The sequence below is a fragment of the Phaethon lepturus genome, unplaced genomic scaffold, assembly GCF_000687285.1.
Source record: "Phaethon lepturus isolate BGI_N335 unplaced genomic scaffold, ASM68728v1 scaffold1688, whole genome shotgun sequence".
NCBI classification, from domain to species: Eukaryota; Metazoa; Chordata; class Aves; order Phaethontiformes; family Phaethontidae; genus Phaethon; species Phaethon lepturus.
The window spans coordinates 34,819-62,039 of record NW_010559509.1 but is presented as its reverse complement, the minus strand read 5'-3'; the positions used below and the strand labels follow the sequence as shown (position 1 = coordinate 62,039).

The 27,221-nt window shown below is 42.0% G+C and overlaps 1 protein-coding gene across 1 annotated transcript in view; it reads right to left on the bottom strand.

Annotated features, from left to right (window-relative positions):
- Positions 1-504: 504 nt before the first annotated feature.
- Positions 505-27,221, bottom strand: part of KLHL14 (kelch-like family member 14) — a 46,769-nt gene continuing 20,052 nt past the window's right edge. Inside the window, exons 2-7 of the mRNA XM_010293366.1 lie at positions 18,441-18,530; positions 13,317-13,395; positions 6,892-7,082; positions 6,594-6,752; positions 3,719-3,876; positions 505-3,235 (exon numbers count right to left, since the gene is read on the bottom strand). Coding sequence (XP_010291668.1) covers positions 3,095-3,235; positions 3,719-3,876; positions 6,594-6,752; positions 6,892-7,082; positions 13,317-13,395; positions 18,441-18,530 — 818 coding nt within the window. The 3' untranslated portion in view covers positions 505-3,094. The remainder of the gene's footprint in view (positions 3,236-3,718; positions 3,877-6,593; positions 6,753-6,891; positions 7,083-13,316; positions 13,396-18,440; positions 18,531-27,221) is intronic.

Below are 27,221 nucleotides of genomic sequence, written 5' to 3'. Positions count from 1 at the left end.
ACCCCTGCCTTCACCTTGTCTTCTCAGCCTGGCAATACCTCTTGTCCCAACTCCTCTACTGCTGACTCGTACCAGCGCTTCCCCGCCAAGAACGGAAATGCCCGTAAGTTGGAAGGGTTGATCACCACAGGAGGGACATTTTGAAGAGGGAAGAAATTGCTACAACTAGCATTTAATGCCCCAAAGCGAGACTACATTTAACCGGGCGGTGTCCTTTTCATTGTTCTTACCACGGGATGAAGGAACGGGCAGAGCAGCACAAGGCAGAGGCATTTCACGGGCATCCGATCGCATCCGTAGGCTTCCGAGGTCAGACCCTGCCTGCGGGCACGCCGGTGGGGCCTTCCCTGCTGGAGGCACAGGCCAGGCACGCCAGCTCGGGGGAAGACTCTGACTCACTACGTTTTACTGCGTCGCTGCGTTTACAAGCACTGAGTAATGACGCTTGCAGAACAATGAGGCTGTTACGTACCGCCACAGAATGAAAGAAGTTTACGCGTCTACATGATAAAAAAAGTTCCAAAGAATTTAATGTAGATATTATTTATACATACACTTTGTAAGTAGGAATATGGCAGACAGTTGAATTAGTACATAAAGTTTTATTTAAAGTTTCCCCCCTACAAGCAAGCTTCATTTACACAGTCTAGTACTGTACAAAATTTACATTCTTTGTGTGACTTATTCAGTTAGCACTTTCCTTGGTCATGCCTTCCTAAAAGATAGAAAGATTTACATACAGTCCTCATAAATCTTTAAATTATCTTGGTAAAAAAAAGAACCACTTAAAAGGACAACAAATATCCTTTAAAAATGGTACATTTTAGCAGAGAGAGGTGACAGTCAGTGTTTAATGGCAGACCTTATGCTGATCTTAAAATGTCATTCAAGGTTTCCTCACTTAGTATCTTAACAGTTTCCTTTTTTATATATATTTATATTTATATACTTCCAACAGGAAAGGAAAAAAAAATCATGATTGCACCAGATATATTTTACAAGGGATCCCTTGGATCTGAACAATATAAATAAATAGAAAACCAACTAAGATTGCACTATATAGTAGAAATGGATTGAGATTTCAGGATATACACGCCACCTTTATGAGTTCCTTAGTGATGCTCACTGGAAAACTCCCCCAACGGCACATTCAAATATTAGCATCTTCAGATAATTATTTTGTTTAAACAATTATTTTCCAGGCGTGCAGCTACCTCATCAATTGGGTTATTGCATTTGTATGGTATCAGTCTTTACTGCATTACTCCAATTTTAAAACCATGTAATTCTGCTGCAAGCAAGGGATTTGCACTGCAATAAAACTGGACTCATGCCAGAGAGAAACAGTCCCATGGTATTTGCTCTCCATTATTTATATTGCTCTCCAGCATCAATATATAGTGTAATTCCTGTGTACATTTGCCCTCTTCCTATTTTGCAAAGCAAATAATGAATCCTTCCTCCCATCTATTGCCTCTGCAGCAGAAACCAGCCTCCAGTCTGCTCCTTGCTTAATGCACTAGCATTAAGTCCTATCATGAAAGGTATGCACGGGCTTGAAAATGCAGGATCTGAGTCTCCTTTGCCTTTTATCTGGCGCAGCCAGTTACAACTAGGCAAATTAAAGGCCAGATTCTTAGCTGACATAACCAAAGTACATCCATCGGCTTCAATGGAGCAATGTCAGTTTGTACCAGTGAAGAGGATGGTCCTGAGGGTAATGGATGCAGCACCAGTAAACCACAATGGAAGAATTATGCATATACTTTGCTGAGGCGTAGATGATTACATTAACTGCAACGTGGTGAAGAATCAGGTTCAGATTTTGTCACTGCTTTTGCAAAGCCAGGACAGAAAGACGTAAGCTTAAAACATGGACAGCCTGATTTGTGCAAGCAACTGTGAGTTCATATGAAGCAAATCCTAAATGCTACTGGTCCCATGTGGTAGCATTCTGAATTCGCTTTGCAATGTGTAAATAATTACACAGGCTACAAGGCAGTAGAAAGTCTAGCCTCATATTACTTTGGATCAATAGTAAAAATCTTTCAGAGTACATTTTGAAATCAACCACAGAGGAGTATTTTAACTATTTACCAGTGTGTCTCCTAAATTCTGCATAATCATTTAAGAGTCCAAAGTAATACATTTAGAGTTAAATGCAGTCTTCCTGTCTTTGGAAGCAACTAGCACAGATGCTCCTATCATCTAACAGGTCAGTGAAAAGTAAGTAAGGGTTCTGGTGCCTCGCTAAGTGGCCACAGAAATAACTTACTTTACGAACCCAGAATTTAAGGTGTCAGACCAAATTTCTGTTACACTAATGTAAAAACAGTCATTCCACGTGATTTCAGTGAAATGACTCTGACTTTCAACAAGTGTGATTAGAAGAATTTGATCCTAATCCCTAAACTGCTACTGCAAGAAGTGCTTTGTAAAGCATGGCTTTCATTGTAGTCTGCTTGCCGCTGCACTTACACATGGGGACTTTGAAGGCAGAGCGTATTAGATGCCAAGCTGTGCAAAAACTGAATGGTATTTCTTTACCTTTTATAATCTTCTGATGCTGTGTTGCTTGCAGAGCATGTGAAGTAGGTTAGGATTACAGAGGAGGAGACAATTCTGCAATGCAGTGTGAGCTTTTCACTATCTGAATTCTGAAGCATTCATGAAAACAACATCCTCATGACTTCAACACAGATCACATGCAGGTAGATACAATGCACAATACTGATCTTGACTCTTCAGGCTGTATTTGAACATGTAGCCTTCATTTTTTTTTTAAGTTAAATTTGACGTGAGGAACATCTCTGCAGCAGGAAAAAAGTTAAAATCAGTCTGAAATGGCAGTCTGTCAGCATGTAATGTTCGGTGTGTTTTAGCTTCTTGCTTCATAAGACACCGGCATCTATCTGAGATGGGACAACACTTGGTTTTTGTTTTCTTTTCGTTTGCTCCTAAAGCATAAATATGGAATAAGGGGTCAATTATGGTAGCTTTGTTTTAACAGGAATCCTGTTCTAATAAAATATTTACGTCACCCGTCATTATCTTCCCAAATGCAATCAGTGTTCGTGTCAGTGCTCCTTGACTATCATTTGTTGTATGGTACGCAGGCTGGCAATATGACGGTTGAACAAGCAGGTCCCGCAAGTGGCTCAGCAACATCTCCTTCTAGTTCTGTCCAAGTCCCTTTCTCAGGACTATAGCAAATAGTAGAAGATTTGTAGGCTCCCTGTAATCGAACAAAAAGTCATATTACATGTGGCCTAAGTTAAATCCAAGTCACACATCAGCTTTAAAGATGAAAAGCCACTTTTGAAAGAGACTTGTAGTTTTGGGCACTAACTTAAGAGCTCTTCAAGAGGTTTGGTTTTCATATGGGCTGAGTACCCAGTCTCTGCTAATCAGGCTCCTTCACAAGCAGAGCTATAGGCATACAGTCCAGTCAGTCACTTTTACCAAATTGCACCCCATTTTTATATTACTCCATATCAGTGAATACAATCTGGTAATAGCTCATCTAAATAGAAACACACAAAGGTGAAAAAAAGACTCCATGTTGTCCACAAGTTGAAAACCAAACCAAAACCTGCCCCTACAGCTACTTCATCCCTCATCTCCTCTCCGTGCCATCTGAGTAATACACAGACTGGCTGCTAAGAGCTCAGGAGTGGAAGGGTCACTGGAAGGGTCACTGTAGAAAGCAGGTACACACCATACTCCAGCTGTAGCCTCCTACAAGGTAAATACTGTCGTCAAGGACTGCGCATCCAGGGCCACTGCGACCCTCCAAAATAGGAGTCTGGAGGATATTCCACTGGTCGCCTTTTGGATCGTAGCATTCCACAAGCATTACATCGAGATGGGAGAAACCTGGGTGAGGGCATTGAGAAAAGAGAACATGCGTTATGACATACTGTTTTATTATTTGTTTTACTGTTAAATTTATTAAATTACAGTTACAATTGTATTACTCCAGTTGTAACATCATTGTTAAACTTTCTTCTAGAAAATATTACCATACATGTTTAAGCCATCTTCTGTAATGTTGATGTCTCATTATTGCAGTTCAAATAAATCTGCTGAAAGCTTTTACCATTAGTTCTACAGTTTTCTGCAAATTCAAGTACATATAAAACCTGAACAGATCAGAAAGTAACACTCAGTAATAACCTATCAATGATGCAAGCAGATTCAAGCAATATTCCTCCTCATCCATCAGAGCTAATGCGAGTTTGAACATGTATGAAAAGACTGTCCTGGTAGTCTTTCTCAAAGGTCATCAGATGTGATCTATTCAAAAGTCAACAGATTAAATCTCGATTAGAAAACAATGCCTAACAAGTCAGGTTAGACACCAGACAATGATGCCACTCGGTTCCAGAGGGACAAGGTGTTTAGCACGATGGACGTGATGTTCAGTACCAGCTTCAATTTTCAAGCTGATTTAAGGTGTACCCCAAGCAAGTAGCTGTGATGGACAAAGTCTTTAAGACAACAGAAAATGTAACAAAAAAAAACGGTGGCCCCATCCTTCCCTGACAGACTGAAAAAGGCTCCATGCATCTGCTGCTTTGTAATCACCCCAGGGCAGATGGGTTTCAGCTCAAGACTCTCAAGCTGTGATGTTTAGTATCAATTAAGTGAGCTGAACATGGACGTAGAACCCAGGAGTCCTGGTTCCTGCTCCAATACTTAGACATTTCCCTACCTCAAACTACCTTTTTTATCAGAGCACCGAAGTAGAATTATGGCTTTCTTAATCTGCTGGGACGCTTTACTTCACACTACTGTCTTCTCCAGCAAGTTATGATAGAAAAGAGAAGTTAGATTTTCTGGAAAAGGCCATTTGGTGATATTGGCACTTCACAATGATGCTGCTTGTACGAGTATTATTTATGTCAGGAATGAATAGCTGTGATGAAGTAATTTTTCGTTGCTGTAAAGTTTTCAAGGGGCCATAGAAAGGCCACCGCAGTGCGCCCAGAATCTGTCAAAAGCCCGTAATAAACTGCAGTGTGCACATGACTAGCTCTGATGCAGTAAATGCACTGCTGACACTAGTATACAGACCCAGCTTAACAAAGGAGGGCTGTGCCGTAGAGTCCTGCTACTCTCACCCAGCTGGAGAATTTGTAGCCTTTCATCTGCACCTCAGTCCCTTCCTTTCCTCCCTTTCCTTGCAGTCCCTCCTTTTGTTTCACCGTACAGAAGAAACCAGTTTTCCAGAAAGCCCTTCTTCCAGACAGCAGGCAGCTTTCCAGAAGCCTGGATGGTAAATACCTCTCACAACAGCGAGTGATCAATACAGAACAAAGGCACCTAGGGCAACGGCTGTAGAGGCAAAAATGCAACATTTATTAGAAGTTCCTTCTTTCCCAGGGGATGGCAGGTGAAACTGGGTGAAGAAAGGAGAAGGATGGAAACAATTCAAACCTATGCAAACCAAAGCATCTGCTTTGGCCGTACAAGGGCCACATGCGACGCGTTAACTTCCACTTCAGTAGGAGAAGAAGCCAACACTGTGGAGCTCTGCGACCTCTACAAAATTTGCTGGACCCTGTAAGGTCCAGTCCAGGAACACCCATCACAACTGGGGGTGGGAAGTGGAGGCACAGCAGCCCTGCACCTGGCTGCAGGGGTTTATGCACCAGTACTATTTACCAGGGAAAATTTACAGCTGAGACTTTGTCCCCCACATGCTCCACAGGCATTCAGATCTTCAAAAGCAGCATGTGGTTTCAGAGTCTCACAGGGGCTCCGGGTACTGGAGTCATCCAGGCACGTGGCCTGGTGTCACTGGCAGTGAGCATCACTTTTTCTTCTGCTTTACAATTTTCTCTTTTGTTGTTGTGAAGCTTTTTTTTTAACTTAAGCATGAAAAGAGAAAGCAAAAAGGGAATATAAACTGTCAAATATTGTCAGAGGACAAAGGAACAGGAGCTGTGCTTTTTGTCCAAATGGCTGGATTAAGCAGAATCTCTTTAGCAATAATAGCAATGGCATGTAGGTATTAAGACAAAAATACCAGATGCCTAAGCAGTAGTTATTTTAATATGAGACCTTTTCAAAAGAAGAAAACGAGATCTCTAAAAAGAATTATAATTAACAAGCTACATTTAATACTAAAAAGGGATTTAAAGAGCCTAGTCCTAATATTTAATGGCTGGAGGTCTGGGGTTTTTTTCTTCATTAAATCAGGAGCTTGTTTTTGTGTGTAGCTCTGAATAAAGCTCTCTCTAACTGCACGTTTTGGAAAATGATTTACAGAGGAAAATATTGCTGGTACTTTCGGGTCAAAGAATAATCTGTTTGTTTCATTGAATTCTTGGTAATGACAAATTGTCCATGCCTTTGAGTAATGTAAGCTCCCATTTTTATTATCTAAAGTATTCATTACTCATATATTTAATGTAGTGTTATAATTTTAAAATAATTTGCATAAAATGTTTTTAGAATTGCTGGCTCAAGTGTCCTGTTAAATTGTGTTGCCTGGTTTTTAATGTATTTAACAATGACTGTCTAACAAAAATATTCTTTATCAGGAGACGGGAGACACTGAAATCCTTTTTTGCTATTAAAAATATGACCTTTCAAATGGTTTCCTCCAATTGCATACAGTCGATCGTTCATTACAGCCAAAGTGTGGATCGCACGCTTTGTGTTCATGTCCTGTTTTCGGGCCCAGACGTCCATCACAGGGTCATAGCAGTACAGCCAGGGGACGTATTCTCCGTTGTGAACACCTCCTGCAAAGTAAATATCTTTCTGTTAATTAGTGTAAATAAAGACATTGAGCTGCAGCAGTAATTTAGCTCTACGAATTCGGGTTCTGGGTTTTTGTTGTTGTTTTGAGTTGTTTTTTCAGGAATTATAAAAGATACTGGCCTGAAATATATATCTTGCCGTTGTGAACGGCTCCAGCATGGGCTGCCAAAGGTTGTGGTAACGAAGACACGTAACGCCACTCGTTTGTCTCCAGATTGTAGCACTCCACACTGGACAAGTAGCCAGTTTCGTTTCTTCCACCGATTACATACAAGTTCTTGTCAAGGCGACAGGCGTAGAAACTGGCTCTCCTGGAGGACAGGGCAGAACACCACAAAACAAGCCAACAACAAACCAATTAGCCACATCAACCATGTTTTTTCTCTCTCCAGCTGACTCCCTGGACTAGGACAGCAGCTCCTTCAGAATGCGACTTCAGAGAAAAGTCCAGGAGCTTCACATGCTTACAGCTATCTTAGAGACAGTGGCTGCTTTGCCAGCCAAATACATGCTTTGCATCAAATAAACACTTCATTTTTTGGTGTCAAAACAATTAAGCACATATAAATCTGGCAGAAAATACTCCTTTCTGAAGATGATTGTTGATTTTTCATACCCATGAAAGATAAAAAGGTGCTCATTAATGTTTGGGGCATTACCTTGTAAGGGATATAACAACTCAGTAAGACAAAGTGAAAAATGAGGTAGACAATGTAACAATAATAAATTATCTTGACATTCACTTTCTTTATGGTCCTTCAAGGGTCATTGTTCCCAATTTACTAAGAGAACCACATCATCAAAATTTTTCTTCAATTATCATTTTTTTCTTCTTTCTGCAGTACTGCAAATAGAAGAACCTTCCTTACGCTAGGCACGATATTACATTTCCGCCCTTTAACTCAAAAGAGGTCTGTCTCCATCCAGCTAACTCTGAGAAAAGTTTTAGCCACCTGTCTGCTTTCACATGCAACTCAAGTATGCAGGAAAATACTTATTTTTTCTGGTCAGGACTGCTAGGCATGTATTAGTTTGTCTTCCTCATGCCTCCAAAATTAACAGTGAATATCTGTTGCTGAGATGAAAATAGAGCAGCAGACAATTTTGAGAAACCCCGTTTGGTGTAATCCCCTTTCAGGGAGAGCTCCCTAGATTATTCAGCAGCAGGAAGGTTTACTAGGTTAGAGGCCTTTAATTTTAAGCTGCAATGATGTATGAGAAAGAAAATTGCAAAAGAGCACAGCTAGGCTGCAATGAAGACCTGTACAAAACGTTGAATGACAAGAATTGTCGGTCCCAAACCTCAAATTTTCTCCTGCGTGAAACCAGAGCGGCATGCGAGCCCAGAGACAAGCTGGCAGGTCAGGTGCGGCAAGGTCTAGCTCCGATAGCTCCTGTGGAACAGGCGTGCTGGAGTGGGGCTGCAGCTTGCCAAACCCTGCTCTGTAGCTGATTCCTGCCTAGGCACCCAAATTTGAACCTGGGAGCTGCTGAATATTGTACTCCTGAATCGCATGGTAAATCTTGGGGGCTTGATGGTCACCTGCACCATCAAGGGCTCCATCCTGCAGACCACTGCAAGGCATCTGGGATGAGCTCTCTAGCACATCACCCTGCAGTTAACAGCTCTGGTATGTCCCAACTCCTCCCCAGGCTTCCCTATAGCCACCCCATGACCAGGTGAGCTAGCAAAGCCTGGTGTGCTGTGTCTCTAACCTGCCATCTAGCCAGGCACATGTCCAGGAGCATTTTCTTCAGCATCTTCTTCAGCACAAAAAAGATCTCCCTCCTTTACCCAGCTGCCTGTTTTCACATAATCTGTAATATGCTTTAACATTCTGGAGAAATTTCCCTCTTTGTTAAATGTGGCTGACACTGGCTGGTGGTTTCTAAGTTGGAGACGTCGGGCAGAGACAAAGATGCAGCCGCAGAAACAGCAGGGCTGGCTGGGTGTTCAGGGAGCAGACCTGACGCAGTGCTGCCTGCTTCTGGCCTTACTTTTTGGGTTTGGTGCACACCTCAGCCTGGCTGGCGAGGAGCTGCGTCACCAAGCGCCTCCGGTCTACCTCTTTGCGTTCACCTTGTCTGCCCACGGGCAACTTGAATGATGCGGGGCAGCACCCCTTGTTGAGCAGGAACACTGGCACAGGGATAAGGCTACCCAAAGAAAAGATGCAGAGAGGAGGACAGCAGTGCTGCTAAGTGTCTCCAGCTCAGCTGATGAATTAAATAAGATCATTTAATTTATCTGTCAATGGGCAGACAGAAGCTGATGGCGTATATTGCTCTGCATGGTCGGGCAGCAAATTGTGCATCTATGTTTTTAGCCTGATTTTCTATGGAAACAAAGCTTGTTTGATGACACTGTACGTGTACCCATGTCTGCCTGAGTGTTGTCTCCTCAACAAAAACCCGCTGGCTGATTTCACTCTAATTTGACAGAGGGTATAGGTCTTAGAGGCAATCAAGTGCCTATATGCCTATATGAGAGTGTGTGACAGGCCACAGGCAAGACAGCCTGTAGTGACCCCAAAAGTAGGAAAAGCTGCAGAGGTCACATCCTAATAGACATCAGAGAGCCTACATGGGCAGGCATACGTTCTCCGACCCTCCTGTGTCCGGCAGCCACAAGGCACAAACCCAGAGGTGGCTGGTGTCAATGCCTGGGGTCCTCACATGCCCACTTGTCTTGTCCTCCATCACCTCCTCTGATGAACCTCTTAACGAACTGCTCTCAGCATGGGTTTTTTTCACTCACATTTAATAAACGGAGGTAGGTGCAACTGTCAGGCATTACTGTTTTAACTAGAATTTCACTGACATTATTCTGTACGTGTACTCCTGGTTTCATCCACACAGTGTCACTATAAGGAGCAAAAATGAAAGTGTCAGCACGCTTCAATCTTGTGCTTGGATGTGAATATTCACTCAGTAGTTTCTGGCACAAGTATTTTAAGCTTTTTTGGTTTTTACTTTTCAGTGACACAGTGTGTAAGGGACATGCCATTAAGTGATGACTTTTTAGCTGCTGTAAAGTATGATTCAGATCAAAATATATTCCAGCAATCTTTGCATGACAACTTCCCCCACAAAACTGGGAAGAGACTATCCATTCTAATGAGATAAAGTGGAATCCACCTCAGCATCTGAATATAGACAGTAAGACAAGTATTTTGTGGTTTTCTTCAGGATTGCAAGTACTTGACATTCACTGGTCTCTGAAATGCTTTTCCTTCACACCCTTTCACTCAATAATCAACCCAACTAACTTGTCATACATACACACACATAAAAGAAGTGAAGAATTTCTTTCTGATCTCCACAGACGATGAATTTATGCCCTGAAGTAAGAAATACAACCCCAGTCTGAGGTTTAAAACTATCAATGCTATTACTGATCGTCGTAGTATCTGGACCTGATTTCACAGTCACTTTTGGAGTGTGTGCTTCACTTTTTAAAAACTAATCTTAATAAGGGTTAACATTACTATTATTAATAGACTAAAATAAAATGTGAAATTGTTTTATCTCTCTTTCTGTGGCTTCGTTTCGCAGTTCACTTGGCCTCAGTGAGGACTCTGACTGCTCACTTCCACTGGTGCTTCTTAAGGCCCTGGTACAATGCCATGGTTTTTGCTGGTCTTTAAACAAAAACTTCTAACTCAGAATGTAAGAAAAAAAAAAAGCATGTTTTAAATGTTATTATGTTCCACACACCTTGGCCAGCTCTGGGCTCAGCTGGCAAGATGCAACAGTACTGACTGAGGTGTCCAGCTGAGGCTCATGCCACAGATTCAGAACGTCTGCTACAAAGACCACTCCTTCAGCAAGCATGTTAATCTAACTGAACTGCTCTCCAAAAAGCATCCCGTTGTTACTGCATCTTCAGGTGGATGTGTTTCAAAAGCCGATGAGTCATTTGCTGCTTCTCTAAAGAATGCATGCCTGAAAATAGTACATACTTTTCAAAAGCATGTATTTTTGAGATGTTCTTCAACTGAAAAGAAACCAAACTTGGCTTTAAAGAAAATACTGATGGCTCTGAATCCATAACAGGATTAGACTTTTCTTTATAGCTCATACAGCAAAATCAATCAGATATGGATTTTAGCATATGAGATAGAAGTTTACTCATCAAATATTTCATACAGATTTTCAACTTGAGAATATACTGCCTGTGAATGAGACCCACATTTACCTGGCAGTCATTTCAAAGGAGCTATTATAGTCTATTCAGCCAATTATTCTCAGACTAAAATTCCTAAGTAGGTTTTGACTTGATGGACCATAATGACTCAGAAGAACCCATTAAACAGTCTGTCTTGTCAATGGTGTCTGCATTATGCCAGCAGAGACAGGGCGTGACCCTGTACTCCTAGGGGAGAAAAAATAGCCTGTTGACTTTAATGGGAACTTTATCTGACTAAAGGAGCTGGGAAAGGAGACTGCATAAAAGCTCTCTCTTGTTTGTATGATCTTTAAAAACTGGGCCAGACCCTACCTCTAAAGGCTGCAACGACACTGAAGAAATCATTAGGGATGAGCAAATAAACCATTAAAAACACTTTAGAAAGTAATTTGAAAATCCCTGTTTTCCAACAATACCCCCAAAGCTTAGAAGCCTTTATAGAAAAATAATGGGCAAGCCTATGAGTTATGTATCCTGAACAAAAGAGGTGACAGTTAACCTTGTCATCATAAAGCCCCTTGCAGAAAGAACCATTTATGAGTGGACCACTACATTCAAATAACACTCTAAAGCGCTGAGATGCTAACGCATTACAGTTTATTACTGGGCAGCTGCTAAGCAATCACAATGTGCACCAGAGTTTCTAACTCTTGGCTGAAGGCGGCAGCTTCCACCAGAGCATGAGGCAAGTCAGCACCTCCGACTATAAACTGATTTTCTAGTGAAACACAACTGGCCACTGTGGAGATGGAAAAACTCCTATTGTCTGCTTTCTCCAACCCTCAACTACCTACTTCTGCCTTCTGAGGTTTGTCAGCCAAATAAACCCAACCGTTCAGCCAGCCGCACATGCCCCTCAAGAGTTTTGCTTGCAGATACCCAGAGGGCCTAATTAGGACACCAATTAGGCTCCACAGAAGAGCTTCAGGCTCTGTACAAACACTAGTCAGCCTCCTGGTTCACTGAGGATGACCTGCATGGTGATGCGCAATCTCACGCACACCTCCTCTCTCCCCTGTGCCAACACCTGAGCTGATGGTGACTCAGTCCGGGGAGCTGAACCAGAGCAGAAGGTGTCTCTCTGTTTTACGGTAAATAACCCAGTTGTGGGGCCACCCCACAGTGCTGGCGGGAGGGAGGGAGAAGCCAGAGACTATGATGAATTGTGATGCTCTGATCTCTATTTGTATGGTTAATTTTACCAGTTCCTTCGTCTCCAACAGGGAACCTCCTCAGACCTGTTCCACTTGTGCTTTTTCATGCAGTGGTACAAGGCAGTATTTTTTGGTGACAAGCATTGCACATGGGTCTGTGTACGGACCTAGGTCAATCAAATTGAACCCTCAACAAAGGTCCCTCAAAAACTCTACAGGCTGACATTTTACCTCTGAAAATTGGAAAGGACAGACGTATTTCCATGCATCTCATAATGCACACCTTGAATTGCAAGATTGTACTGAGTTCAATATATTTATGACTGCCAGACACCTGCACACTGGGAGCAGCCAACATAAAAAGAGCTATAATACTGATAGCACATGGAATAAGGAAAGTGTCTTAGGAAGGTGGCATGAGATCTCTCGTACGTTAGATCCATGAGAAGATGGGTGTTGAGCTGAAGGATGGACATTGAATGCTCTTTCATAAAACAACATTATATCATTTTCTGCCTTTGAGATTTTTCTTAGGAAACATGCATCATTCAGTTCACGTTTGGGGGACTTTTTACCTGCCAAGGTAAAAAGGGATCCAGGGATAAGTTTATGCCATCTTTACCAGTCATTGCTCAAGTCTACATGCACCTCTGCATGCATCTCTGCTCTTTGGTACACAGTTAAGATTAAAATGTATGCTACTCTAACATGCATTAGCTGACAGCAAATTCACTCAAAGACCACCTATGATTAACAAGGTGAGTCATGTTGAGGAGACGTCTTCATGGCTGGTGTGGTGAAACTGGATGGGGTCAACATGTGAACGTTTCAGTTCCCTGTAAGATATCTGACTATACTGCTTATCCACTGCAAACTCATCATGACGCTTCAGTCAGGGAACATGACAGGACACTATGAGGACTTCATAAAAATCCTTCAGACCGTACTCAGGCAACCAGTAATTGTACAAAGTCCATGGTTATTTTGCATGAGTTAGCACTTCAGGATCTGGCATCTGGCATTTTGAATTTGGAAAGTTCAAAAAAATTAGGAGACATATGGGACACAACTGCATGCTGCAGTTTTATCTCAGTATTTTCAATGCTTTTGTCCGCCTCCTTACTCCCAGAACTAAGACAAACTTCATCTGCTCCTAGGATGATAAAACATATATTGAACAACATGTAGTAGTAGGTTTTTACCTCTCTTGCATGGGTGGAAGTTGTATCCAGCTGTTAAACCTGGGATCGTATCGGCTAACAAAGTTTGTACTGTGTTTCCCTGTAAAGATAGATTATTTTGACACTCAGCTGTTTGTTTCATGTATTTAACATCATGATTGTAATATATATTACATATACTTCACAAGTTGACAGCTTTTATGAAGGGTTCCCCCTTTTACAACAATGTATGATTACACTATGTGTACAGTAATAATTCAACAAACGGGGAACTGCAAGGTTTGAATTAGCAATTGTTAGCAGTAAGAGCAGGTAAGAGATTATTCTTGCTCTTTCTAATAAGATCTTGAAAATGTGTATTTAAATTTACTCGTAGATGCTGTGGTACTTTCACAGTCACAATAAATCACAGCACTAAATAAAATCACTGCCCAAAAGAGGGCATCCCCACGGCATTTTTATGAGTAGAGTATTTTGTGTCAGGTAAAAAAATCAAAGGGAGAACATGCGCTTTTCTTTCTCCTCACATCATCTCTATGTGGAACACGGTAAAAAAACCTTGTGCAAATAACCAGGAGCTGCATAAGCCATCAGCATGGGGTATGCAGTGTTTGCACTACATGGTTTATTCTACCATGTACTTTCAGTGTTAAGTTAGAAGGAATTGCACATGTGCATCGAAGGGGGAATACACTCTTAGGGAGTTTTATTCCAAGTGCGTTAGCTAAAATATGAAACATGAGCAACATACACCAGCTAACTAGCTTATCCCTGCTGTCAAGTCCAAGAACTGTATTCATGTCTTCACGATATTAAGATTTCACCTTATTTTGCATGCAGATTGACATCAAAGCAAGGAAACTGAATCAAGAGAGTGTATGGCAATTTCCTGTAACACCTGAGACTTCAACAGATGAGCATCTCGGAAACAGAAACCTTTGTTTATGTATGTGTGACTAAAAAATTGAATTAGAGGCTTCACAGGCCAGCTGAATAACCCAACTGCATATGTCACAGTTCTATAAATGGTCAATGGGTATTCTACAAGGTGAATATTTTTGCATCGGAAAAGTCTTTGTAGGATTGGCTCACTTTGCTTGTTTCATTCCACACTTACTTCAGCATGTGTCAATAGACCAACAAGATTGTAGAGGAGAGTAACAACACAGCTAGAATTTTATATTCATAATAATTTAAGATCATGTTCTACAAGGAAACAGAGAAAGAAACCATGCTGACCACTCCATCTGGAAGCAAACTCCTTCCCTCACTACGTATAGGTCTGTTTTATATGAGATGGGTAAAGCAGAAGACTGATGAATAATGCAGCATTTCCCTTCAAATCCAGTGTGGTGCCCAATGAGGACCAAAGCCTTTTATGCTGACCACCACACAAACACATCTCAAGACATAAGGTGAGATCCCCATACACTAACGCAACTGGTCATTTTACCACTGTGTTTAGTAAAGCGAGGCTTTGCTCTTGTTCTCTATCTGAATTCCTTTAGTCTATACAGACCATTTAGAAAAAGAAGTATTGAGAGCTATAGATTCAATAAATAGTAAAACAGTAACAGCAAGCATCTGTCGAGGGAGGTGATCCTGCCCCTTTACTCTGCTCTGCTGAGACCCCAATCTGGAGCACTGCGTCCAGCTCTGGAGCCCTCAGCACAGGAAAGACATGGACGTGATGCAGCGGGTCCAGAGGAGGGCCACCAAAATTATCAGAGGGATGGAACACCTCTCCTATGAAGAAAGGCTGAGAGAGTTGGGGTTGTTCAGCCTGGAGAGAGAAGGCTCTGGGAAGACCTTACTGCAGCCTTCCAGTACTTCAAGGGGGCTTACAGGAAAGATGGGGACACACTCTTTAGCAGGGCGTGTTGTGATAGGACAAGGGGTAATGGTTTTAAACTAAAGAAGGCAGATATAGACTAGATATAAGGGAGAAAATTTTCACAGTGAGGGTGGTGAAACACTGGCACAGGTTGCCCAGAGAGGTGGTAGATGCCCCATCCCTGGAAACATTCCAGGTCAGGTTGGATGGGGCTCTGAGCAACCTGGTCTAGTTGCAGATGTCCCTGCTCAATGCAGGGGGGTTGGACTAGATGACCTTTAAAGTCCCTTTCAACCCGAACTATTCTATGACTCCATGACCTGACTGGCTCTAGGTCTCACTACTTAGGACATGTATTAATCTATTTCTACTTCAGAAAGCAGGATTTCAAAACAATGTAAGTATTGATCATAAGTTTGGACCTCTAGTAGTTTGGACCTTCCTACTTTCTAGTAGGAAGCTTTAATGCTGCCATATTGACTACATCTTTCAGAATTACTGGGGACTTAGTGGTCACTCGTTATATAGCAACTTTTTAATTTTTGCCATACAAACCTATGATCTGACACCTTGGCCTCCAAACATGTGTCATATATATTAATTATAAATACCACGTATGTAGAGGATTCTATAGGACAGGGTAGGAAGAGAAGGGTTCAGTGAGCCTGGAGTTGGAATACAGGATAGAAATCTGTTCACGGGAAGGGAGGTGCAGTCAAAGTAGAACAGGCACAAAGAAGAGCTACTATGGTGACAGGAGGAACAGAAAGTTTACCTTATGGCAGGAGACAAAGAACGTGGCTTGCTGCATCTAGGAAAACAAAAGCTGAAAGGGGATAGGAGTGCTGCCTGTAATACATTAGAGGAACAAATCTCCAGGAGGGGAAAAACTATTAAGCTAAAGGCTAACTTTGGCACGAGAATAAGGTGATTTAGACAGTCAAAGAATACATTTTACTGGAAATTAGAATAAGGCTCCTAGTCATTTAGAGCAATTGGATTCTGTAACAGCTTTCCAATAGGAGTAGTGGGGGCTAAAAATCCAGCTGCTTTTTGAATGGAGCTTAGAAAATTTACAAAATGGGACTATATGATGCCTGTGATGGCAGGAAAAGGACTTGATGACCCACTTAAACTCTAGTGTAACTGGTTTGACTCCAGTTTGATTATAGACTTCAGTTTGAAAGAGAACTGGATCCATTATTTTGCCTTGCTCATCAGTCAAGAGGTTACACATGTTAGGAAGCGCCTGTCAGAATGCAGAAACTGTGAGAAGTGATCAGAAATCAGGATTAGGAAATCAGGATCACGGGCCAAAAGCAGGCAGATGCTGCTCTCTGGTCTCTACAGGAGGGTCTCTGCAGCCATGCCAGAAGCTGAAGGGCACTGAAGGTGGTCTTACATCCATGCCTGTGTTCTGCAACCTGCTCTCATCAGCGTTTACTTGTGCGGGGATCTTTGTGATTGGAAAGGCATAGCCATAAAAGGAGGTAAAAAAGTGAGATAAAATGTCTTCCATGCTGTCTAGGATGTCCGAAGTCAAGGAGCAGCATGGAGGGGGCATGGGCATTCCTTGGGGTCCACCCAGTTTCTCCAGAATCTGTGGGTCTGATGTCGAAAGAAATGTAGGGTGATCCTTCCATTGCCCACATCTCAAGGATAATTCTTTCCATAGGAAAAACACCTTGCACGAGACAGTTCCAGCTAGGTCCATCTGAAGCCCCTTCTGTGCTATGAGGATAGCGGACAAGGGCCTTTACATAAATTCAAGAGGGTACGTGTGAGCAGTTTCCATGTAGCTGCACATGTAGAGCAAATCAGTTCCAAAAAGGAACTAGTCTAGCAATAGTACAGGATGTAGTTTATGATTTCAGGTCCACTTTTTGTGACAAGTAAGATCCATTTCTCTTGGGATAAATTCATAAAGAGATCAGTGTCAGCAATGTTCCTACCTCTTTTATTCCTATCTTCTCTACAGAAAAATCACAGCACTGGTATTCATAGAACAAGGATGCTGTCAGACATCTTCAGCAACATCCTCAGCTCAGCAGTTATCTAGGTGTCCTTAGATATAATGTACTATCCATCTCAACAACAGTTGTGCTCGACTCCTACCTCAGATGCAGGATACGTACCCTTTCTAACATCTCTGCACCACCTTGTGACTCAGTTTCCACATCTTTAAATTGTGGGTAATTATACTTCTTTTCTTTTATACTTCATGTGACATGGCCATTTAATTATAAACTGTGTGAAGCAAGGTCTGCCTCTTATTATCCATATGCCTACCACCAAACACAACAGGGGCCCCCAGTTGTTGGATGTGTCTGATGCTCCTAATAATAATCGTCATTAATGATACCACGCTATCCCCTGTCTAATATAAAGGAGATTCAACAGTAGAACTGAAGCGTTCTTCTCCTACGACACTTAGTGATATTTTTAACTACACCGGAAATATGCTAATAGGGTGGACTGGATTGTTTGTCTCAGGTTTTAGGAAGTGAACAGATGTAACAATTTTCTATAATTTGGTTTAGTGCAGATGCTGAAATGGGGCATTCACAATAAAATATATGCAGTATATGTAATTTCAGCTGGATCCTCTGGTGTTTTAAAGTAAAAATGTGTACCTGCAAGCTGTTTTATGGTTTCTCAGTCATAATTATCTCTGTTACACAGACTGCTACAACTACAACTCTTTCTTCGTGTGCAAGCTTTTTAACAATGTCTTGACAATTTTGTGAATTTTGCAAGGCATGGTATTCTCCTTTTGCTTTGCTCAGAAGCCTGTTAAATTGTTTAATTTCTCTTTGCGGTAAATTTATGAAGTAATCAAATCAAAGAAGGTAGCAGCAGATAATCTATATGAGAAGCTCTTGCACAAGACTAAAAAAAGGACCGGTTTAAGAATCTCAGAGTCTAGATAATTAACACATTAACAACTTTAGCTGCAAGTATCTGGTTTGACAATAGAAAGGAAGCATTCATCTACTTCAATTGCATTATTATATTATGACTGGAAGGAGACTGGAAATGAAGGTTAAAATTCTTAACAGCTGCTGCCTGGTGCATGCACTTGAAAGAGTCTGTTCTGCTGCCTGTGGCATTTCTCAAGGGATGTGGGAGCTGATGAATGATGGAGATGCTGAAGTACCAGATATTTATTACATCAGTATCTAAAAGTAGCCTTTACTAGTTCAACAATTAGGCTGAGGGTCCTCCAATTCCCTTGCTAATAACCACATCAGCTGACCTGAGGGACAGACACACACAAATTCTGCCTGTGCCTTTTAATATTCTATACATACCATTAGGGTTCCACTGGTCTTCTCCTCCCAGCACGAACAAGAAGTTTTCCACTTCCACAACACAGTGATGGGCACTGTTATATGGCATAACTGCAAGCAAAGCAAGAATTGTCAGCTCAGGGCACTGATTCCATCAAGTATTTTCAAAGGTACAAAATACAACACTGGGACTAAATCTGTATGAAATAATAGGGAAATGCATCACCCCAAGCATGCACGTCCACTGAATTAGCAGCAAAGCCACTTATTAGTAATCTTACGTTATTCAATCTTGCAAATAATTGAGGAAAAAAGCTGTAATTCTGGTCTCTCTGCACCCCCCCACCTGCCGACTGCTGTATACGCTGCTCTAAAAACAACTTGTAAAAAGGGCTGAAGTTGCCTGGTATTTCCCTTAAAATAAGCCCATGCTAGGAATCCGAGCATGCTAGGAAACATTAAAAAAAACCCCTCAGCCCAGCTTTGTTCTTCCACAAGAAGAGTCAATGTGTTCAGTAGTTTTCTATTACACAGCAATGAACAAGCTGCATTTCCATACAGTTTTAAGTTTTTAAATTAAGGTCCTGCTGATTTAATGCCTTTTCCAAATGTATACGCTTAATTTCCTGTACAATGTCATTAGCAGCACAACCACACATTTTCTATTCCTCTAATCAGGAAGCCCTTTGTTAACAAAGATCAAAACTGTGGCATTAGGTTTGCAATATCCGTTTTTCTTGGAGGTATTGGGATTACTGTGGACCAACTACAGTCACAATAATAAATTTTTTTTTAAATGTGCATTTTTCACTGCAAGTACTAAGACACATAAATAAGGGCTTATATATACATAATATGTACATATTATTGCGGTGTGCCACACAGGACTACTGTGATATTGTATGGTAAATGTAAACTTACACAGCATTAGTTATCATACCACACAGAGTAGTTTTGGCCCAGTGACACCAGTAGGAAAAATGATGTCCTTGTTCAGCTCATCATATGGGCACCTTAAATCTAGGTGAGGACAAATGGGGAGGTGATGTGCATGTACAGGCAGGGAACTTATTGCTTGACACGGATCAACAGAGCACTTAGGAAACCAGTGCAGTGGGAAATCAATATGACTCAGGGCCAGCTCTTACTTTGTGCTCTTTTGCCAATGCCAAAAAAAAAAAACCCCAACAGAGGCAGCCTATCTCACACTTGGATTATTTTGGGTGATATATCTCTCATTTCATTTGTTTTATTATCTTTTATTTTTCTCAGAATGCGGTTGTGCAGTATAGCATATGCAAATAGGAAGAAGAAGAAATATGCACAGCTTTGTTATTTAGGACGTATTTTCTTGAAGATCAAGTGGGCTTATTTAAGCTTCTTGCTTAGTTTTTGCCAAGGCAGTGATGAATAAGTAAGGTACATTTTTAGTTTCTAGTAAAGGTCAAATATCATTTTCATAGTCTGTGCTCTTATAAGTCATGTAAGTAAAGCAATTCTTAAATTGGGTGGTCAGGTACAGTGGAAGTTCATTAATTAAGGTTATTTGTTACTAGTACACTTTATATAACTGGGAAGTAATCCTACACTAGGCATTGCATAAGATTTTTTACTACCTATAGATTCCTACAGCAGGATGAAAGAATGAAAAAGATTTCTGTTATCTTCTTAGCCTCCATATCATATTTACCTCATTCTTTAATCTCAGACATTTGCCCATTTTAAAATCTTTTCTCTCAGAACCCCAGCACTTTCTTTTGTTTTGTGGATGTTTGTACTACAGAATGAATTTGGGTCTCCCATGGGAACTTTGCAGTCTTAGATGCTTTTTGGGACCCCTCCTCTCAAGAAGAGACTCCCCAGGATCAGTCTGCAGGGGCTTCGATTCTTACCTAATTCAATGCTCTTTTATGTTTTCAAATTAGGTCCAAGACAGTGGTTGTACCCGCAACCAGGCTCTTCCATGGGTCAGTCTGGAAAGATCTAGCATTTATCAAGAGAACTATCTGCAGGCAGCATACATGCAAATTTTTCACATGTTCTGTTTTCACTTTCGCAAACACTTTTGTTTATTTATCCTCCATATTGACACAAACAGGGCCAATAGAGGAAGAAATTGTCTTTTAAGCTTTTCTGCTGTTCCCATGCATATAAACTATGCAATAAGATTCCCACACTTACGATGATAATTAAACCTTGAAAAGTAGGGGCTTAATCCTGGCTCCTACTTGACTTGATGGCAAGATTCCCACTGACAGGGGATCGGGCCCAAATGACCCAATCTTCCTTTCTGAATGCATGGGAAAGCTAAAGGGAAACGTGCCTTAAGAAAGGAGGGTAGTATTTGGGCCCCAGAAGGAAAGGCGACTGCGATAGAACACTGCAGACCTTTAGTATGACCTTTGCTTCTCATAGAGCTTTGGGGAAAATTCTGCTCGCGGTCTCATGAATCTGCCCACGGGGCTGAAGGGAGCTGGAGAAAACAGGGAGGATGGAGCATACTGTGGACATCTAAGGGGGAGGAAGCTTTGGCACCGAAATTGTGAAATCATCCACCTTGCAGTCTTTCTTCCTGACCATTTTGAAGGTCCCTGAGAATCATGAGTTATACACAGAAATCAAAACTCTGGGAATGAACATTTTTTTTTACTGCTATAAAATGTCCCTTTGAAAGCACCAGAAAACTTGTGCTGTAAACCGCAATTCCTTATGAACACACCGCCATATAGATCTAACTTTTCATAGATACAGTCAAAATTACACGGCAATGAGCATGCTAAATTCAGTCTCTAGTAGGAACAATCTTCTTGAACTCACTGGGTTTGTCAGGGTGTAACAGGAAGAATTTGGCCCATCACAGAATCTGGCCAGGCTGCTGCTTTCATTAATTTTATATGAGCCTCTGTCTGCTGTTTTGCTGTAATAATGTGAAAAATCTCATCTTCTAATTTTTTGATTTCAACTCAGCCCAACACCTGTCTGCCCCGCAAAAAGGGTATTTGAAGAGAAGTTTGTACGCCACGCTCAAACACAGCCCGGTGTGAGTTTTTAGCGTGTCAGTCAGTGAGTTAGAGGGAAAGGGTAAGGAGAAGCTAATCAGGATGAAATGAGATTAAAGGCTGTCTAATTTTACAGCAACTGTGATCCATCAGCCACTGTGAAAGTGACAGTGGAAATGAATGATGGAGACAGACAGGTGGGGCTGTACATTTCACTGATTTATCCTCAAATGCACTGGGCCTTATTTTATTGAGTGAACATGACCGCATTTATCATGACTGTCATCTAAACCCACTTCCCTCCATTTAAAAAGGTCACTTTACTAGGAGGGAGTAGGATAGAGGCACTTTCAAAACAGATTTAAAATTTAATAACACATGTTTATAAAACCCTGTGCAAGAATTCTCAACTTTATTAAAGACCGATTTAAAAGGAAGGAGAAGACTATTAAAAAGAGGAGAAGATGAAAAAAAGCCATGGTCATCTGAGAAACATGCTTAGCTACCAAGGTGATAGGTGCCAGAGAATTATGTGAGATGGACAGATACAAACAGATTAGTCGGAGCAGGCAGAAACCACCTCTGCTAAGCCCTTGCCCCTCACACACTCCCCCCAAAGCTCGGGAGGCCCATGGTTAATGAACTTGTGCTTTCCTGGACCACGAGCACTGAGTCCAAGCAGCCCTACAGAAGACACCAGTCCCACCAGCCCCCTTTCCATGCAATTGATGTACGATTGGTAGCAGACCCTCGGTAAGGTGGGAGGCTGTTTCTCAGGTACAGATACACAACATGCAGAGCTTTCAAGGTCAAAACCAAATAGGTGATTTATACTTGAGAACGATCTGGAAGGCAGTGCAGTCCGAGACTGCAGTGGTGTTTGCTAAGAAATACTTCACTACACAAACATCAGTGACACTGATGAGGCGACACCCATGGGCGTTCAGATGCAGACCCAGGTGGAAGACACAGCAGCACTCTGCACATCAGGATAGCTGTCCCAGGCAAAAACTCCTCACATATACCAAACCTTAGTTAGTGAAAGGCACCAGATAATGTTCTGGGACCTACTTTCAAAAATGGAGTCTACAGCTTATAACCAACCACTCATTAAACCAAACACTCTCAGCCATAATGCCTATGAGGTCAGCCAGATGCAATGATGCTCGAAAGGCACCTCCAACTTTTGTATGGGAGTGACAGCAAAACACCTCACCCACCTAACAAACAGTAGTGTATGCTCTTCTTCTTACCCCGTTTTGCTTAGTTTCTGCCAACAATTGCACATTTAGGAAACAGCCTCTGGTTGTTCTCCATGCATTAATCAAGGGGTCATCAGTTCCTCCTTCTCCTTAAAACCCACCTTCCCCTGTCTATTGTCACTTCAACATTAACTAGGCAGGGAAGAAGGGGAAACAGGAGTGGCATTTCTCAAGACAGTAGGAGGGATGAGCTCTGGTCCCAGGAGATCTGAAAGCTGTGATACAGCCCATAGCCATTCCCCCGCTCTGCTAAAAACTTACTTTCAGAAACCGCACTTGAGTCTTCTGCTCAAAGTCAAAAAAAAAAAAGAACCCATAGATTTTTCACTGCCCTGAACCCTTCAGTTGCTTGGGGTACAGGAGGTACTGTGAGGAAAGCCAAGAAATCTCTTCCTCAGATACTGCACAGCTGGAGCATAGCCCCTTCAAGACTCAGAATACACCAAGAAGTCATGCTTATCATCTCTAATGACCTGTGCACATGGCGCAAGAGAAGAGTGTATTTCCAGAACCAAGATGTCATTACCGGAGGACAAACGGAGTCAATAATGACCTCCCACAATATTAACAGCCTAACCTGTGGGCTACATAATAGTCAACTACTGCTACTTGAAAACTCGTTATTTCCATGGCTCTCCAGAGGGCACAGTAACATGAGAAGATTTTTCTTTCCAGGACAGAAAGCACCTCCAAACTCACTTTAGGAGACTGTGATTTGCTCATGGCAGAGACACAATACTCATTTCATTCCCACCCCCCTCCCCAAAATGCTGGCCACACCACACCCGGTCCAATTACTCCTTGAGAACAGAGTAACAGATACTGTTCACCTTTCTTGGGTTCACACATCATTTGCAGGAAAACTATGCATTTATTACTGAATGTCACTTGTCATTTCTCACCAAGGAGGTTATATAAATAAACGCTAGGATTCCTCTGTGAATTGTTCCCTTCAATTGTTTGTTATTTAATAACTGTGGGGAAAGACTGACCACAGTAAGTATGAAATTGTAGCCTTGGTGAACGTGGTGGGAGTTTTGCCATTGACTTTAAAGGCACTAGGTTTTCACCCACTGGTATTTTCTGCTCAAAAGATAATGAAACAAAGTTAAAAGAGGAGAACAATCAACAGTAGATGACAAGTACCTCTGTTAACACTCCTATGGCCAAAACTTGCACCATCACCTCAAATTCAATCAAATACATGGGAAGCATTTTTTCTGGTAACACACCAATGCCAATCTTGAGTCTGAGCTCACCTCACTGGGGGAAGCCTGGGACAATCCAACAGCAGTCACCATAAGCAGAAAATCCTAAAATGATCAGGATGAAGCACTGTGCCTCAAAGTCACCTTTGAGAACAGGTAACTGGTATAGCTCCGGTTTATCTGCACCACAGAGAACTCCATCAGCTCAGCTAGAAACTTCACAACCTTTTCATCCCCATTTCAGTTTTGTGGCAATGCCATTCAAGCCATCACAGGTAAGATGGACACAGGCCAGCAGAGTTCATCTAGGACACAGCCCCTACTTCACCTGAAATTGCAAGTAAGCAAAGGCAAAATGCCACCCCAAACCTACCCTCAATTCAAGATAACATAAGCACTACGAAAAAGTCATCTGAGCAGATGAAAGTCCTTGGAATAATTCACAACATAGTGACTAGTATTTCATATTAATTAAGGTATTTCACATTATCAAGATATTTCTTATTAAGGAAAATATCACATTTTTCATTCAAATGTCAGGAGTTATTATTTTGATACATTCTCTGGAATAACACCGGCCAGGCCTGTTCAGCAGGGTCACAGTTTAATTGTTTAATGGGCTAAATTTTTCATTTGTGAGCATCTAAAATAAGATACTTACAAAATTCACACTGAAGCACCAGATCAGGCAAACATAACATCAGAAATAGCTGTCACGCTCAGTTCCCCCCTGAAATAAACTGTTTTCAAGTCACTTGGGTGGAAGTTTTGAGTACAGACCTGTCTACTTCCATGGGTGAAACCCACCCCATAGCAGAAAGTTTTACTGGGTTTTCAGCAACACATGTATTTGGCTGTTTGCAAGAACAAACTTTACCCATATGTTTTCAAAGCTGCAAGCACACATTTGGATTTAATCTGAATAATAAATTAAAGCTGCCTACTCGATAAACAGTGTCTGGATAAAGTAGGAAAATACTGCATTTCCACCTTAAAAACTGATGCTCCTGTACCAAAATCCTGACACAACCGTCCCCATGCAATGTATAGCTCCATCCTGCTGACCCCCCTTGCCGCCTCCCCCACGGGCATGACTCTGTGCAGTTGAACTGCCAATACCGCATCTCAGAAGCACATGTAAGTGAATACACCGAACTTCTTGGCATGACGTGGAGCAGGGGATGTAATGCATGGTCCTGTGGGAAGGTTCAAAGCAACAATTCCTTGTTTTGTTACCCCTGACTTACCTGTCAATGTGCCACCCAGATGTCCCACCAATTCCCACACACCTTTTATCGGGAGACACTTCTTGTCCACCACCGTGAGTTATGCAATGTTACCTCAGTGATGGTGGCTTCCCAGTAGAATATGCTGTGCACCTACTCAGGCCTGGATTTATGGTCGCTAAAGTAGCGCTCAACATAAATTACTGGGGAATGACATCTCGGCACATCGTAACAGTCTCATGGTGAAACAATCATGTGTAACACTTCACACAACAAAATCTCCTCATGGAGGAAATGATCAATATTCCCTGACGGGAGAAAACCACGGCAGAGTTGCCAGAAAGCTCCAGGAAGAAATACTGTTTTGTCCCACTGGAGGCTTTCAGATCCTCCAAGACGTCAATGACATGGCATTCCCTATTCTAACACTGCCACAGGACAGAAGACTCCAACCATGAGTGGTGTGTTAACACCCAACTGCTTGTGACCAGTCACACCCATTCATGGCTCAATTTCTACCTGACCTTGAGATGCACACATTCTCCTGGTCTCCTCTGAAGATAACCTTCCAAGCTCAGGACAACCACAACCACCATTCTGTTTTCCTGGCTGGATCCTGTCGGTGCTGCTCAGGGACCCATGTCTTCAAAAAAATTCATTGCATGCAGCAAGACCTTAGTTGGCCCTCACTGTCCCGAAAGGCAAATCTTTCACTGTTTTCTCTCTCGGTCTCAGTACTTCTTATGCTGCTCTCCACTCTTGACTAACACATTATGTTAAAGTAACCAAAAGGTTTTTTTTCTTCCCACTAAGTCTTGAAGTCATTCCAGGAGAAAAAGAAAGATGTGATTTTCCATTTGGAAAACTCTACATGGAGGAAGAACGTACCCATATTTCACCATTTTAAAACAGCGGTTTTGATACACTTAAGTTCACTCATAATAGATAAATTGAAACCTTCAGAATTGCACTGCTATGGATTTTTGAACTTTTCCTTTTAAATACTTCTGTATTTGCAAACAAAAGGTTTTGTTTACAAGAGACTCCAGCACGTACCTAAAGCACCAGACATAAAGCAGAGGAGGGTGGAAGGATCTGTCCAGTGCTTACCACCAGGAAAAAAGCTTTAAAAATGCTTTCTTTCCCAGAAGACATCTGGGTACCCGAAGGCATCTGAAGAAAAGTCTCAAGCTCCAACATGTGTAACTTCTAGCATGCCCAAGCACATCATGTAGAAGTAAAAATAATGTAGTATTACATTAACATACCTAGGTTGCCCAGAGAAAGCTCAGGAGTCCCTGTCAGGGACCGCAAGAAGGTTGAGTTCATCTTTAGCAGGCAGGCCACTCGGACAACATACTGTCAGGGCGCTGAGGGCACCAACAGAACGTAATGGCCCTGACCAGCCTGGGGTCTCCCCCAATACCACTTGCCCATGGGCGCAGAAGCCCCATTTCAGCTCAGGCCTGGGCACCCAGACTTGGCCTGGAGGGACCACATATAGATACGTTGCAGCGTGTCTCCAGTCCCGTATCTGGCCTTGCCTTGGACCCACGTTGAGGTCTGTCCTCATGGAGCCACCAGCCCCACTGCACCCTGACACATACCCATAGGCAGGAATGTTGCTGTCTGAGCAAAGACTGCAGCCCAGATTTTCCCTCGATTCTGCACATCCCTACCAGCACCCTGAGAAAAAAAGGCACCTGGAGATGCCTCAGCAGAGCTTAACATTCTTACCACCACCAAAATGGTCGTCCAAGTACCGGGAGACAAGTGTCTTACCGTTAACACTTTTTCCATGATGGGCAGAATTAAATATAATTTATACTGTTCTTTTTGCTCAGGATAGGCAGTAAGAGTCCACCCTGAAATGTACTGGCCATTGGGCAAACAAATACAGAAGTAAACACGGGAATCAATCCACACGAATTGGGTAACACCGAAGACTGATTTCTCCAATGGAAACCAGGCAGAAACATTGCTCTCCCAGACCTCTCCCCACAGATGGGATCCCAAGGAAGGGAAATGGCAGACCCACAGACGATTCTCAAATTCAGGGAAGGAAACTTGACCTGGGCAGCAAAACCACATACTTACATAACATTGG